Genomic DNA, 14,660 nt, shown 5'->3' with positions numbered 1-14,660 from the left:
CATTTATTTCGATTTCGGTTTGGTATACATGCTTGAACTTAGTCGTATTTGCTCTCATACATATAGTAAATAATGTGTATACATATATAAATATTCTCGTGTCAATTGCCACTAATTCACCATTCCACTTGGACATGCACACTGTTCGCTTGCATAACAAGTATATATGTATAGATATATCTCTGCTTAACTACATCTACATATCTGCATTTGTATAGTTCTCTAAAATAACGAGGAGCAGCTCTATTATCCGGCAGTGACAAACTCGCACTCATCCTGCCCTGCATCTGCATTTGTATCTGCATCTCCTCGACGGCAGATACTCGTAATTAATCGCATTCACTAACGCAGACACACAGGAGCAACTGGGTCTTGTGTTTACGGATACAGATTAATGGGTATACGGTTGAGATACACAAAGTCCAATAACTTGGGCTGCAGCTGTACTCGTAGCATTGTCGATTTAACCGATTGTAACCTGAGCTAGTCTAAACATTCTTTAACTATGGTCCGGCGGCCCGAGGGCCATTAAGTTGATGGGGCTTACAAGTTAGTACAAATTGCTACAGTTTAATGCTTAAATTGGGACAAAATGGATCTTTGCGTTAGCTATAGGCAATCTCTGGAGCGTTTTGAGCATCATTCATTGGAAATCACAGGAGGCTCTTTTAACCAAATCAAAACTGAACTAAAAACAATTTGAAAATATAAAATAAAGAAACTAAAAAAAAATATAAATTTGGAATGCCTAGCAACAAAATGCGAACTTAAAACAAAACAAAAAACGAAAATAAATAAAACCTTTGGAAAATATTGAAATTAAATAAATCCTATGATATTCCAGCGAAATGAACTCACAACTGTGCAAAGATTACGAATTTCGGACCCATTTTGTCCGTGTTTTTTTTTTTTTTTGTTTGTTTGGGGGGAATTAACCTAGGTGAGGCTGATCCTCGCCTCCTGGTCCGTTTCACTCCGGCGTCGCCAGCTGCGGCGCCAGCGTCTCCTCCTCTCATTGGCGCGCCGCACGCTCCGTCTCCATGAGGCATTCGCGCACCAGGATGCGGGCATGGACAATGCCCCGCTTGAGCCGCTCCGTGGAGCTGCGCGAGCCCGTGTACGTGGGCCGTATGTCGCGGCCCATCTCCTCGATGACGGCCAGCAGCTGGGCGTACTTGGTCAGCCCATTGCCCGGGCCCACTGAGGGCAGGCTGGCCGTGGAGGTCAGCGGCGTGGTGATATTGGCCGAAGTTTGGGTGGTCACCACCACGGGCGAGGTGGAGGGTGGCGGGTACTTTAGCTGCGAAGAGCTCAGATTCAGGCCCATGCTTTGCCCATTGCTGCCGGAGGAGGTGGAGGAGACGCCGGCACCGGAATTCCGCTGACCACCATTGCTGGAGCACATGTTGGCCAGGGAGAGGGCCGCAGCTGCGGCGGCTGCCGGCGTGGCTGTCGTGTTCGACTGCTGCTGGAGTAGCGCCAACTGGGCCTGGAGGAACTGCGGGGAGTATTGGAGGGCAGCGACGGCGGCGGCAGCTGCTGCTGCATTGGCCGCTGCTGCGGAGCTCTGCTTGCTGGACGAGCTGCTGTAGTCGCTGGCGGAGGAGCGGTCCCGCTCCCGCTTGCCACCGCTGCTCGTGGAGTAGTCGGTGGCCGCGTTAGATGAGTTGGATCCGCCTCCTCCGCCACCGGATCCACGCGAGTGGTGGATGGCAGATATCTGGATTTGGGGCTGCTGTTCGCGCTGCTCCCGCTGCTGCTGGTAATTGTAGAAATTCTGCACTTGGCTGCGCGGTATCGGTGTCACCGTGACGTCACTCAGCTTGGACTCTACGGCCTGGATATCCATGATGTCCATGGTGGCGCTGGGCGTTGTGGTGTCTGGTGTCGATGTCGGTCAGTTGACGTGGCAACTTGGCTACGTCCAGCTGCTAATTTCGTTTTCCTGGCACACAAAACTACTAGTTTTTAGCGTTTCTTTTAGGGTTTATTGTTTTTTGTGATATGATATCGATATCGATATCAGGAGGCGTTATTACGCTTTCCCTTCAACGCACAAACAAATACACCCCCACCAACAAAAGTCGATGGTTGGGATGATAGTATCGATAGACAAGCGCGATGCGAAGTGCCCACCTGTTCGCGTCTCGAATGTGGATGTATCCACTGTACAAGGAATTTTTATATATTTAGACAGCTCTATGTCCAAATTGATAAATGGCTAAATGTTTTTGAAAAAGAGATAATTTAAAGCCATTAAGCACAATCAAATTAAAAGAAGTAACCCAAGTACATATACGAGAATGATAAAACGGTAAAACCAAGCAAATGAATAACCATCCACGTCAAATTATATCCAGTTCACCTTGATAAGGCACTTATCAACCTATAATATTGTTATCCTGATAATTTGTCTAATTAAACAGGGATTTTTGCTAGGGCTTGCAAATAACGAACTTTATGCTTGTGTAGTGTTGTCTAGTTTCGGAGGCTGAAAAGCATAATTGCACACAAATACACATAATATTGCCGAAACGTCGATCCTTTCATTATATTAGGTTCATTTTGATACGCTTATGCTTATGCCAACAAAAGCGGTCGCTTCTTTTTATTACTTATTGATATAAATTACCAAACAGCTGACGTTTTAAACGGTTACTTTGCCTAGTGTTGGCCAAGTCATCAAAGTTAATAATAATCTTTCAAGTTCGCAGGATTCTTCTTGCCATTGTTACTCAAAAGTCATAAATATACCCAAAAACTTCTTAGCCAATAGGAACCCCGCTTAAAATGGATTTTATTCACTTATTAACACGCCAATTGTGTCCCTTTTCAAACACAACGGCTGATTGCCAGCACTGTTTGCGCTGCAGTCCAGTGCTGCGCAACGCGGCGGGTACAAAAAACAATGGCGAGGCGAAACTAAAAAATTTTGTTGCTGACATCTGGTCGCTTGCAAAACTATTTCTAGCAGATTTTGTGATATTTCGTTGTGATCGGTCGATAAATCCGCCAGTTTTTTTTTAATGGAAAGTGCTAGCACATTGTAGCGGTTGGAAAGATAGCAGGAAAGGTGAGCGAAAGGCAGCAGATTGCGAAAAATTCAATTAAATTTCCGCGACCGTCTGTTTTCTGCATCGGTGTGTGTGTTTGCGTGCGCGCGAGTGTGTGTGGGTGCTCTGTGTATGACGTAAAGCGATAAAGCAAACGCATTTCCCCCCCCCCACTCCATGCATATGTGTGTGTGTGCGAGTGTTGTGTTTTTCTCTCATCAGTTTTGCATCTAATTAGGAGCGGAAAGCATTGATTGGCTGCCAAACGCCGCGGTTTGTTGTTTTTTTTCGCTGCATTTCGGCCAAAAGGCTTGCCGCAGCTGCATATGTGTCGCTATGTGTGTGTAGTGTTGCACAGTGCCGCCAGTGCCCACAAAATGGGCGCACAACAACAAAAGCAGCAACGCGATTGGGATTTTCGCGATCCTACGCTGGCTCGGAGCTCCCCTTTTCCCATTTCCAATTCCCAGCGAGCGGGCTACCGTTTTTCCTTTTTGTTATCCGTTGCCAGACGCAACGAAAACGACAGTTGGCATTTGAATTTAGCTCAAACACACATACTAACGCAGCCGCGCAAGCAGCACACACACACTGGGACACTCGAAAAAAAAACAGACGCTGTCGGCGACCTCGACAAGCAGTTGGCTGCGATTTAGTTGTCAATGCCTTGAGTTCGGTTCGGGGCTTAGTTTCCCCCAGTTTCCCCAGAGTTCGTCAACAGTTAACATCCAACGGAACAAAATTATTTTCGACCAAAAAAATTTGACTAAATTGGGTTTTTTTTTTTTATGTATCCGTTTAGACACATTTTTCACGCCACAACGTAGTTACTACATTTACGACTAACGGAACTCCTTCTGCAAGCAGTGGCAGTTGCTGTCCATCAAGCAGTACACGGAGTTAACGCAGGATAAGCCGGGAGAAAGAGGAAGAGATCGGTGAAGAAGAAAGATATACAATAAGGATCATGGACATGATTACGGTGGGGCAAAGCGTCAAGATCAAGCGGACGGATGGACGCGTTCACATGGCCGTGGTGGCGGTGATCAACCAGTCAGGCAAGTGCATCACAGTCGAATGGTACGAGCGCGGCGAAACGAAGGGCAAGGAGGTAGAACTGGACGCCATACTCACGCTCAATCCGGAGCTATTACAAGATACCGTCGAGCAGCACGCCGCCCCGGAGCCCAAGAAACAGGCCACAGCGCCGATGAATCTCTCGCGTAATCCCACACAATCGGCTATCGGTGGCAATCTCACAAGCCGTATGACCATGGCCGGCAACATGCTGAACAAGATCCAGGAGAGCCAGTCGATTCCCCATCCGATTGTCAACAGCAATAGCGTGAATACAAACAGCAACTCCAACACCACGGGCACTACCGCCTCGACGGCGACCACTGGATTACAGCGTCCACGGTACTCGCAAGCTGCCACCGGCCAGCAGCAGACAAGGATCGCCTCGGCGGTGCCTAATAACACATTGCCCAATCCCAGCGCGGCAGCCAGTGCTGGTCCGGCGGCACAGGGAGTCGCCACTGCGGCCACAACCCAGGGAGCTGGCGGTGCTAGTACCCGGCGATCGCACGCATTGAAGGAGGTGGAGCGACTGAAGGAGAATCGCGAGAAGCGACGCGCCCGCCAGGCCGAGATGAAGGAGGAGAAGGTGGCGCTGATGAACCAGGATCCGGGCAATCCCAACTGGGAGACGGCGCAGATGATACGCGAATATCAGAGCACGCTAGAATTTGTCCCGCTGCTCGATGGTCAGGCCGTCGATGACCATCAGATTACAGTGTGCGTGCGCAAGCGTCCCATTAGCCGTAAGGAGGTCAATCGCAAGGAGATCGATGTCATCTCGGTGCCGCGCAAGGACATGCTCATCGTGCACGAGCCGCGCAGCAAGGTCGACCTCACCAAGTTCCTGGAGAACCACAAGTTTCGCTTCGACTACGCCTTCAACGACACGTGCGACAATGCCATGGTATACAAGTGAGTATCCAATCCAAATAACTAGCTCCAAAACAACGTCATATATGGTCTGTTTAAATTACTAGTAGTGATTCTAAACAAACGCTCGATATGGTGACCACACATTCCAATGTCTTGGGGAGGCTTCTTCAACTGCTAATGGGTATCCTTGCTAGCAAACGACTTTTTTTCAATTGAACTGAACCATAGAAGTCATCTTGAAAATCTTATTTAGTTATAGATGACCCTCTATAGCTAACATTCAATCTTAAACTAAATTTGTTGATGCAGTGGAATGATATATATGTAGTATATAGCATACCCAATTTATCAGTTTTCCATCGAGTAACCAAAAGTGCCAATCACTTTTCGAGCTCGTTTCGTTGGCGCATCTCTGGTGGAGCGACCCATTGAGTCATGCCGACAGAGACGGCAACAGAGCCACACACATGCATCCGAAAGCGGTTGCTCCCGAAATAGCCAAGTTCGTTGAATGACTAACTTGGAAGCCCCAGACGCTTCACCTGCCCCCGCCGTGCCACTCCGTCCGCCGATCTGCACACCGAGCTCTCTAAACCCAATTCTCCAGCGGAAGAGATTTCGAAAAGTAACTGCCTTGTGGCCCGGCATTTGTCCATTAGCAATTGTTTGGCTTCAATTGAATTAAAGCTGCTACGGCTGCTGCTGCTGCTGCCCCCTCTTTCCTTTCTCCGGCAACTTCTTGCTTAGCTTCTCTTTCCGGTTTTCGCACTCGTGTGTATTGTGTGGCTGTCGGGAATTGGTAACGCCATTAGTTGCGTCACGGCAATCGCTTAAGTATAGCCCAAAAAGTATACCCCATGAGTAATATAGACCGGCATTAGTGCCCAAAACTGCGCCGATGATAACGCACGCTCGTGTTGACAAATCCCAATGGGTGAATCAACTGCTGACATCGTGCGTTATCAATCCTCAGAAAACAATGCGACTTACACATTTATTTATTGCATTTTAATATGCGTTCCTTAATTAGTCGTATGTATAATTCTTATCGATAATCATTTTTACTGGGCAGATGCTAACTTTGAATGCAAATAGATAGTATTTATCAAGGATTAATGCCATTTAGTGCTAGATGCTTGCTATATGTGTTATATACACAAAAGTACCCATGCTAATCTTTAATCTTGCACTCCATCCGCGCAGGTACACAGCCAAGCCGTTGGTGAAAACCATTTTCGAGGGCGGAATGGCGACGTGCTTCGCCTACGGCCAGACGGGATCGGGCAAGACGCACACCATGGGCGGCGAGTTCAATGGTAAGGTGCAGGACTGCAAGAACGGCATCTACGCCATGGCGGCCAAGGATGTCTTTGTGACCCTGAATATGCCGCGATATCGCGCCATGAATCTAGTCGTCTCGGCCAGTTTCTTTGAGATTTACAGTGGCAAGGTGAGTGAGACAAACAACTTGGCATACTGAACTCAATTAATCCGAACGTTGTGTTATTGCCTTAGGTCTTCGATCTTCTGGCCGACAAGCAGAAACTGCGCGTCCTGGAGGATGGCAAACAGCAAGTGCAGGTGGTGGGCCTCACCGAGAAGGTGGTCGATGGCGTCGAGGAGGTACTGAAACTCATCCAGCACGGTAATGCTGCCCGCACATCCGGCCAGACGTCGGCCAACTCCAATTCGTCGCGTTCGCACGCCGTCTTCCAGATTGTGCTGCGGCCGCAGGGCTCGACGAAGATCCATGGCAAGTTCTCGTTCATCGATCTGGCGGGCAATGAGCGCGGCGTGGACACCTCCTCGGCCGATCGGCAGACACGCATGGAGGGCGCCGAGATCAACAAATCGCTGCTGGCCCTCAAGGAGTGCATTCGTGCGTTGGGCAAACAGTCGGCCCACTTGCCCTTCCGTGTCTCCAAACTCACCCAGGTGCTGCGCGACTCGTTCATTGGCGAGAAGAGCAAGACCTGCATGATAGCCATGATCTCGCCGGGACTTAGCTCCTGCGAGCACACGCTCAACACGCTGCGCTATGCGGATCGTGTCAAGGAGCTGGTGGTCAAGGATATCGCCGAAGTTGGCCCTGGCGGCGACAGCGAGCCCATCGAGATCACGGACGACGAGGAGGAGGAGGAGCTCAACATGGTGCATCCGCATTCGCATCAGCTGCATCCCAATTCGCATGCGCCGGCCACCCAGTCGAATAATAAACGTGCTCCGGCGGGTGCGGTGATTCACAACAATAATAATAACAACAACAAGAACGGAAACGCCGGCAACATGGACCTGGCCATGCTGAGTTCGCTGAGCGTAAGTATTTGCATATTTGTCACCTAGAAGTTACACGAAGTCACAAGGTATCGATTTTAGGCTAGGAATTAAGTGAATTGAAATGAGATAAGATGCTGAAATGGAGAACCTATGACCGAACTATGCCATTGAACCAATGATATGTATTCTATTATATATGTTATATAGCCTAGTAGGCTTAGTTAGGGCATTTGTCATTGTCACTCCGGGTTTCGTCAGTCAGGAACTGGTCTCAACTCAGTTTGCAGCTCCCTTTAGTTCGGGTTACAAGTTATACGTTATAAATACATGTCGATACCATCCAACACAATGCTCCAGCTAGGCAAAGGCAAGGGAAAGGCGAGAGCACGCGATAGCCACACGCCAAATGTGGCGGTTTACACTAATGCGCGGACCCTGCGATCCGTGTACAGCATGGTCAGCCAGGCGGCAGGCAGGAGAGCTGCTGCTACTGCTGCTGCTGCTGCTGCAAGCTCGATTCCCACGGCGCAAGTCAACGATCACGGGAAACCGTCACGCGTTTGGAACTGCAACAAGCCCAAGAAGATGGCATGTAAAACCTATAACGTCTACTCTAAGAAAGCCGACAAGTTAAGCGGCGAAGATCAATCCAAGCTGGGCATTCGACAGTGGCTCCATCCCCCGTATCCCGTCCATCGTGAGCGCAAGAAGCGCGTCGGCTCTCGCAACTACGAATCCTTCTATGTGCCCTACGAGCAAGAGGATGCGATAGTAGTGAAGGGCAATCCCTCGACCGCGACAAAGGAGCAGGCAGTGCAGCCACGTAGCCGATCGTTTCAACGCTTGCCGACGGCGGGCGAACGTTTTGCGCTAAATATCACCAAAATGGCCAGCCTGATTGAGAAGGTCAAGTCGCATCCGGATGACGACGGTGTGGCGAAGGCCGCGAAGAAGTGGCCATTGCTGCCGCCGCCGCCGCAGTTTGCCGAGGATCCGATCGATTCCGGGCAGCGTTTCGCCCTGCTTCGCTCCCAAACGGTCTTGTGCTTCTCGACTTTGGATTGCGATGACTTGCTGTACAAGTACGCGTGCCATCTGCCCTTTGTGCGCAATCCATTGCAGCCAGATGTCGTGCGGCCAAAGATGAAACGATTGCCGTGCGAACGCCGTGTGGCGGAAAGGAGCTCAATTGAGGGGAATTCGTGCACCATACCCAACTAGCCATCAATGATCTTATATATTTTATTACTTGTTCTCGTTGAAGTCCAGTAAAATGCATACTCGTATGGAAATAAGTAGGGCTTCTTCCCCTTAGACAGATCCCTAGTGAAACATACAACCAACACTGTTCACTTATACACACTGTACATTGCCATTTGCAGGAACACGAGATGTCAGACGAGCTGATTGTCCAGCACCAGGCAATCGACGACCTGCAGCAGACGGAGGAAATGGTGGTGGAGTATCATCGCACCGTGAACGCCACCCTGGAGACCTTCCTCGCCGAGTCGAAGGCGCTGTACAATCTGACCAACTATGTGGACTACGACCAGGACTCGTACTGCAAGCGGGGCGAGTCGATGTTCTCGCAGCTGCTGGACATTGCCATCCAGTGCCGCGACATGATGGCCGAATATCGCGCCAAGTTGGCCAAGGAGGAGATGCTGTCGTGCAGCTTCAATTCGCCGAATGGCAAGCGTTAGTTCATTCCCGCATCCGACCCGATCATCCACAACCACCCAGACTCATCCACCTCACCCAAAATGTACGGCTAATTTTATATAACGAATTCCCTCTGGCTTCCCAACGGACGTGTCTGTTAAGTTTTTAACTGATATTTAATAGTCGGGAGCCTATATTTTACAAACAGCATTATTACCATTATACCCAATAAAATAGAACTAAACTGAAAAACTGAAGACAGGCTAGGCTAGGCTGGCCACGACTTTATTTGGATTCGCCGTGAACTATGATTATATGAATATAATTGTAATTTCAGCGCAGTCGATATTCTAATTGTGTAAAAGAAAAAGACATTTACTATATATATATATAGTATATATATATATATATTTACTACTTACAAGCATACGTTCTACTCTAAAAATGATATGAGATTCCATTTAATTTTTAACAAATAACCTTATGCGATTCGATTCGATGCGATTTGTTTTCCTCATTTTGTCCATTTTGCAGAATTGCTCGACCAGAGTTGTTTGTTCATGCCACGGCACAAATCTACTAGTTTTTAAATTACGAACTAATCGCGCATTGTATTTATTTAAAGGCCACAAAACCGTATTTAATTTGTATTAATTTATTAAAGTACTACTGCACCAAATCCGATTTACGTACGTATTCCCCCCATACCCAGTAACTATTAATGATTTTCACATGCAATTTTAGACAGCAAGTGTTTTTTTTTGTGAAACTATATCCCCCTTCTTTATATCTTTATATATCTATATATAAATAATTTACATTATATTTTTTTTGTCATTTTAAGCGACTTCGGTGAAGAATTTAAAATGCAAACTGTCTTTGCTATACGATTATTATGATTTAGAGATGATTTGCATTTCATTTTGTACTAATATTTATTGCATATATTTAATTATGTTTACACGACTAAAAACTAAACTATCGAAAGCAAATCAAACGAAACTTAACCAAATCATGGATTTCCACACACTGCTGCTTGTGCTGCGATAAAAACGATACAACAAAGCAAAATACACTGAGAAAAAACACACACACAAAAATCTGTTCCAAATAGCGGAGAACTTAGTATCTTAGCCTTAAAAAGAAAAGAAAAAAAGAGAATTTAAACACACTAAACTAAAACTAAATCGAAAATGTGAACGAAACATACTCACGTGCTTCTCCTAAAGTATTTATCCAATCAAGACGTTTAATCATTTTGTTATGGCATTTCCTCAGAGCACTTTAAAAATGAAAATACTAAACAAAACCCAAGGCAGGCGAATGATAATGATAACCCATTTTTTAATCCACCAAATGCGAGTTTTTAAAACAATGTTAATATGGCAAAACCAACTGAATGAGTGCTTCGATATTATGCGGTATAAATAATGAAAGTGTTAGGACTTGGACTCTAATAATGTATTATTAAATATAAATAATAAATTATATTGTAATGAAGCGTGAACATACACAACTAAATTTAACATTAAAGATGTGTAAAGCAAAAGCAAACGACTTTCTTAATTTTCTTTCGAATGGGAAAAAAACAGGGAATCCCCTAACTGCTGATGTACATTAAAAATGTATAAGTAACCTTGGAACTACTATATTTGCATTTCATATGAATAATACACTTCTAGTGTAAATAATTTTGCTTATTTGATTTTTCAAATTGAATTATTTGTATTTAACGGTTTTTCGACTTTCAAAAGTGACAGCTTTCGATATCGATAACGCGGGTATCTATCGAGCAAGCTGCCATCGCTAGGCAAGTGACGTGGAACGTGTGGCAACTTTTGATTTGATGCAAATGCAATGCGATTAGACTGCGTCGTTGTTGAAAGTGACGGATCGGAAGCGTAGCTAAAATGTTGGACTTTGTGGTGATATTCACCAAGGGCGGCGTGGTGCTGTGGCACTCGAACGTGTCCGGTAGCAACTTCGCCTCCTGCATCAACAACCTGATACGTGGCGTCATTCTGGAGGTAAGTGAATGGATGGATTTGGTTGTGACTGCACCAATGGACACTAATGTGGTTTTGTGCGGCTGCAGGAGCGCAACACAGAGGCCAAGTACTACGAGGAGGACCACCTGGCCGTGCAGTTTAAGCTGGACAACGAACTGGACCTGGTGTATGCGGCCATTTTCCAGAAGGTGATCAAACTGAACTACCTAGATGGATTCCTGGCCGACATGCAGACGGCCTTCAAGGAGAAGTACGGCGACATACGTCTGGGCGATGACTATGACTTCGATCGCGAGTATCGACGCGTGCTCAGCGCCGCGGAGGAGGCGTCCGCCAAGCAAGTGAAAGCTCCCAAAACCATGCGCTCCTACAACGAGTCACAGAAATCAAAGAAGACCGTCGCCTCGATGATACAGGACGACAAGAAGCCGGTGGAGAAGCGGGTGAACATCCAGGAGACCCCGCCGCCGTCCAAATCACAGCCGTCGTCGCCAGCGACGGCCTCCTCCATGGACAAGATCATCATGGAGAAACGGCGCAAGCTGCGCGAGAAGCTCCAGCCCACCAAGAAGACCTCGCCCAATGATTCCAAGTCTAGCAAGCCCGAGAAGGCCGGCAAGAAGCCACGCGTCTGGGATCTGAGCGACAATGCCAAGGATGCCGTCATGCTCGATCGCTCCAAGGATTCGCCCGATGATGTGCAGTACCAGAATATCAACAGCGAGGTGGGTAGTAACTTTCACTTTCCACGAAGTGAAATCACGAACTCATTATTATTTTCCACACTCGCAGCTGGTGGGCACAATGCAGGGCGTCATCCCGGACTTGGATGTGGAGAGCGCGGACGAGGATGACAACGAGGACGCATCCTCTGAGGGGGAGGCCGAGGAGCAGGTGCAGTCGAAGAAGGGCAAACGCGGTGGCCTGCTATCCTACTTTAAGGGCATTGTGGGAGCCAAGACCATGTCGCTGGCGGATCTGCAGCCGGCGCTGGAGAAGATGCGCGACCATCTGATATCGAAGAACGTGGCCTCTGAGATAGCGGCCAAGCTGTGCGACTCGGTGGCCGCCAGTTTGGATGGCAAGCAAATGGGCACATTCGACAGCATCGCCAACCAGGTGAAGGAGGCGCTCACGGAATCGCTGGTGAGGATTCTCTCGCCCAAACGACGCATCGACATCATACGCGATGCGCTCGAATCGAAGCGCAACGGCCGCCCGTACACGATCATCTTCTGCGGCGTCAATGGCGTCGGCAAGTCCACCAATCTGGCCAAGATCTGCTTCTGGCTGATCGAGAACGATTTCAACGTTCTGATCGCCGCCTGCGATACGTTCCGCGCCGGTGCCGTCGAGCAGTTGCGCACACACACACGCCATCTGAACGCACTGCATCCGGCGGCCAAGCACGATGGACGCAGCATGGTGCAGCTGTACGAGAAGGGTTATGGCAAGGATGCCGCCGGCATTGCCATGGAGGCCATCAAGTTTGCCCACGATACGCGAGTGGATGTGGTGCTGGTGGACACCGCCGGACGCATGCAGGACAACGAGCCGCTGATGCGTTCGCTGTCCAAGTTGATCAAGGTGAACAATCCGGATCTGGTGCTATTCGTGGGCGAGGCACTGGTGGGCAACGAAGCCGTCGACCAGCTGGTCAAGTTCAATCAGTCGCTGGCCGACTACTCATCCAACGAGAACCCGCACATCATCGACGGCATAGTGTTGACCAAATTCGATACCATCGACGACAAGGTGGGCGCCGCCATCTCCATGACCTACATCACCGGCCAGCCAATTGTGTTCGTGGGCACGGGTCAGACGTATGCCGACCTGAAGGCCATCAATGTGAACGCCGTGGTCAATTCCCTGATGAAGTAAGCCAGCCGCCTATCCCCGGCTATCCTTCCAATGCTCCTTGTTTGCATCCACCCTTTTGAACGAATCAAATATATATATATTTTGTCTAGTTTGTTGTTGCCGTAAACGGAATGCTTTGTCCACTGTTCGTTTGGGATTTGGGATCGCTTGCGACTTTGATAATTGTTTTTTATTAATGATATAACTCTATGCGTACAAAGAAGAGTTTAGTGTGTGGGGAAAAAATGGGGCGGGAGTAGTGTGTGTGACTTAATGTAATCTATTTGTAGAACTCGTGCTCCTGCTCGTCCTTCTTGATGTTGTTCTTGTAGCCCTTCTCGAAGTCCTTGGCCAAAACGATGTAGCGATTCTCACGCACCGCGTGCATGCCCGCCTCCTGGCAAATGGCGTTGATATCGGCACCGGAGATCTTGTCCGGCCTGGCCACAAACTCCTCCAAATCGACGTCCTCGCTGAGGTTCATCTTCGAGGTGATGGTGGAGAAGACGAGTCGCTTCTGCCGGCGGTCGGGCAGCGGGAACTCAATCTTACGATCCAATCGACCAGGTCGCAGCAATGCCGGATCGAGTGTGTCCGCCCTGTTGGTGGCCATGATCACCTTGACGTTCGTGGTCTGATCAAACCCGTCCATCTGGTTGAGCAGCTCGAGCAGAATGCGCTGCACCTCGCGATCGGCGCCAGTCTGCGCATCGAAACGCTTCGTGGCAATCGCATCGATCTCGTCAATGAAGATGATGGCCGGCGCGTTCTCCTTGGCCAGCCTGAAAACGTCGCGCACCATGCGCGGTCCCTCGCCGAGGTACTTCTGCACGAACTCCGAGCCGACGACACGTATGAACGACGCCGTCGTATGATGGGCAACCGCCTTGGCCAACATGGTCTTGCCGCAACCGGGCGGACCGTACATAAGCACGCCGCGCGGCGGATCGATGCCAATCTGCTTGTACAGCTCGAAGTGGGTCAACGGCAGCTCGACTGCCTCGCGGATCTCCTGCTTCTGCATGTCCATGCCACCAATGTCCGCATAGCTAACGTCGGGCTTCTCATCCGGCTGGAGCATAGAAATGGAGCTATCCGCCTCTGGCGGCAGTACGTCCACCAGCGCGTTGCTGTGCTTGTGCAGGGCCACCGAGGCGGAGGGCTTCAGCAGCTCGCGATCGATGGTGGACAGGATGCGCACATAGTAATTGGAGCCGGTGGTGGAGCCCACAATGCCCGTGTTCTGATCGACGGCCTCCAGGAACTGGCCAATCACCAGCGGCACCGACTGGATGCGCTTCACCTCCTCCTGGGCGTGCAGATACTCCTTCTTCAGGTTCCGTTGCTCGTCCTTGATGTACTCCTCCTGCACCTCAATGAACTCCAGTGTCTTTTGCAGTTTCTACAACGCAATGGCCGCTTAGTTGGTTGATCGAATGGAAGACCAGTGGACGACTTACCTTGTAGCGCACGTAGAGATCCTCCATGTCCAGTTCGTCCAGGGAACTGTGCGCATCTTTCGGCTTCAAGTCGGAGAGCTCGTCCTGGTGGAAAAAGGGAAATGAAAATGAGGCGATTAGAACGCTGGCCAGGCGGCGCAGCCAGGCAACTACGCACCTTCTCCGGCATCAGTACGTCCATGTTGTACGGCATTCTTTTCGTTCAGCAGTGAGTTTCGTTTTATTAGTTTGCGTTTTCTGCGAGGCGACCAAAATGACTCGTCAAAAACAAGCCAGCCGTGGGTTGTGTTGGTAACCCTGTTCGCAATCGAATGTGATCTATCGATGGGGCCATTTACCTATCGAGTAGTAAAATTGTGCTGCTCTTTCAATCGGTTTTTTTATTT

General features: G+C 48.9%; 5 protein-coding genes across 7 annotated transcripts; 3 read left to right on the top strand and 2 right to left on the bottom strand.

The window, feature by feature from the left end:
* Positions 1-811: 811 nt before the first annotated feature.
* Positions 812-2,089, bottom strand: LOC27206393 (sex determination protein fruitless). The gene has a single exon (XM_039296487.2). The coding sequence runs from the start codon at positions 1,856-1,858 to the stop codon at positions 1,013-1,015; it is 846 nt and encodes a 281-aa protein (XP_039152421.1). The 5' UTR covers positions 1,859-2,089; the 3' UTR covers positions 812-1,012.
* Positions 2,090-2,839: 750 nt separating this feature from the next.
* Positions 2,840-9,202, top strand: LOC6725651 (kinesin-like protein Klp10A). 3 transcript variants are annotated; one of them, XM_016172744.3, is made up of 5 exons: positions 2,840-3,073; positions 3,856-5,045; positions 6,210-6,456; positions 6,522-7,322; positions 8,666-9,202. In XM_016172744.3, the coding sequence occupies exons 2-5, from the start codon at positions 4,021-4,023 to the stop codon at positions 8,984-8,986; spliced, it is 2,394 nt and encodes a 797-aa protein (XP_016038875.1). In that variant the 5' UTR covers positions 2,840-3,073; positions 3,856-4,020; the 3' UTR covers positions 8,987-9,202. The 3 variants fall into 3 exon arrangements, with proteins under 3 accessions (XP_016038875.1, XP_016038873.1, XP_016038874.1); XM_016172742.3 differs by lacking the exon at positions 8,666-9,202 and adding an exon at positions 7,383-7,507; XM_016172743.3 differs by lacking the exon at positions 2,840-3,073 and having other exon boundaries at positions 3,635-5,045.
* Positions 7,611-8,504, top strand: LOC27209139. The gene has a single exon (XM_016184635.3). It carries the CDS (start codon positions 7,611-7,613, stop codon positions 8,502-8,504), a length of 894 nt encoding a protein of 297 aa, XP_016038876.1.
* A 1,521-nt stretch (positions 9,203-10,723) lies between the features above and the next one.
* LOC27208499 (signal recognition particle receptor subunit alpha homolog) lies at positions 10,724-12,941 on the top strand. The gene is made up of 3 exons (XM_016184049.3): positions 10,724-10,972; positions 11,041-11,679; positions 11,747-12,941. Exons 1-3 carry the CDS (start codon positions 10,856-10,858, stop codon positions 12,833-12,835), a joined length of 1,845 nt encoding a protein of 614 aa, XP_016038872.1. The 5' UTR covers positions 10,724-10,855; the 3' UTR covers positions 12,836-12,941.
* Positions 12,942-12,989: 48 nt separating this feature from the next.
* Positions 12,990-14,595, bottom strand: LOC27209353 (26S proteasome regulatory subunit 6B). The gene is made up of 3 exons (XM_016184789.3): positions 14,432-14,595; positions 14,275-14,358; positions 12,990-14,216 (listed from the first exon to the last, which is right to left on the bottom strand). The coding sequence occupies exons 1-3, from the start codon at positions 14,465-14,467 to the stop codon at positions 13,095-13,097; spliced, it is 1,242 nt and encodes a 413-aa protein (XP_016038871.1). The 5' UTR covers positions 14,468-14,595; the 3' UTR covers positions 12,990-13,094.
* Between the last annotated feature and the right edge of the window lie 65 nt (positions 14,596-14,660).

The sequence above is a fragment of the Drosophila simulans genome, chromosome X, assembly GCF_016746395.2.
Source record: "Drosophila simulans strain w501 chromosome X, Prin_Dsim_3.1, whole genome shotgun sequence".
Taxonomy (NCBI): Eukaryota; Metazoa; Arthropoda; class Insecta; order Diptera; family Drosophilidae; genus Drosophila; species Drosophila simulans.
Note: the sequence above shows the minus strand (reverse complement) of the source record. Positions and strands in the feature narration are given on the sequence as shown.

What these genes read in the sequence shown, in the direction of transcription:
- LOC27208499 (XM_016184049.3), top strand. Translation starts at nt 10,856, where the DNA reads ATGTTGGACTTTGTGGTGATATTCACCAAGGGCGGCGTGGTGCTGTGG. An exon ending in TACGTGGCGTCATTCTGGAG is followed by an intron (nt 10,973 to 11,040) that starts GTAAGTGAATGG and finishes GTGCGGCTGCAG; the next exon opens with GAGCGCAACACAGAGGCCAA. An exon ending in ACCAGAATATCAACAGCGAG is followed by an intron (nt 11,680 to 11,746) that starts GTGGGTAGTAAC and finishes CCACACTCGCAG; the next exon opens with CTGGTGGGCACAATGCAGGG.
- LOC27206393 (XM_039296487.2), bottom strand. Translation starts at nt 1,858, where the DNA reads ATGGACATCATGGATATCCAGGCCGTAGAGTCCAAGCTGAGTGACGTC.
- LOC27209139 (XM_016184635.3), top strand. Translation starts at nt 7,611, where the DNA reads ATGTCGATACCATCCAACACAATGCTCCAGCTAGGCAAAGGCAAGGGA.
- LOC27209353 (XM_016184789.3), bottom strand. Translation starts at nt 14,467, where the DNA reads ATGCCGTACAACATGGACGTACTGATGCCGGAGAAG. An exon ending in ACGTACTGATGCCGGAGAAG is followed by an intron (nt 14,359 to 14,431) that starts GTGCGTAGTTGC and finishes TTTTTCCACCAG; the next exon opens with GACGAGCTCTCCGACTTGAA. An exon ending in ATCTCTACGTGCGCTACAAG is followed by an intron (nt 14,217 to 14,274) that starts GTAAGTCGTCCA and finishes ATTGCGTTGTAG; the next exon opens with AAACTGCAAAAGACACTGGA.
- LOC6725651 (XM_016172744.3), top strand. Translation starts at nt 4,021, where the DNA reads ATGGACATGATTACGGTGGGGCAAAGCGTCAAGATCAAGCGGACGGAT. An exon ending in GACAATGCCATGGTATACAA is followed by an intron (nt 5,046 to 6,209) that starts GTGAGTATCCAA and finishes CCATCCGCGCAG; the next exon opens with GTACACAGCCAAGCCGTTGG. An exon ending in CCATGCTGAGTTCGCTGAGC is followed by an intron (nt 7,323 to 8,665) that starts GTAAGTATTTGC and finishes TGCCATTTGCAG; the next exon opens with GAACACGAGATGTCAGACGA.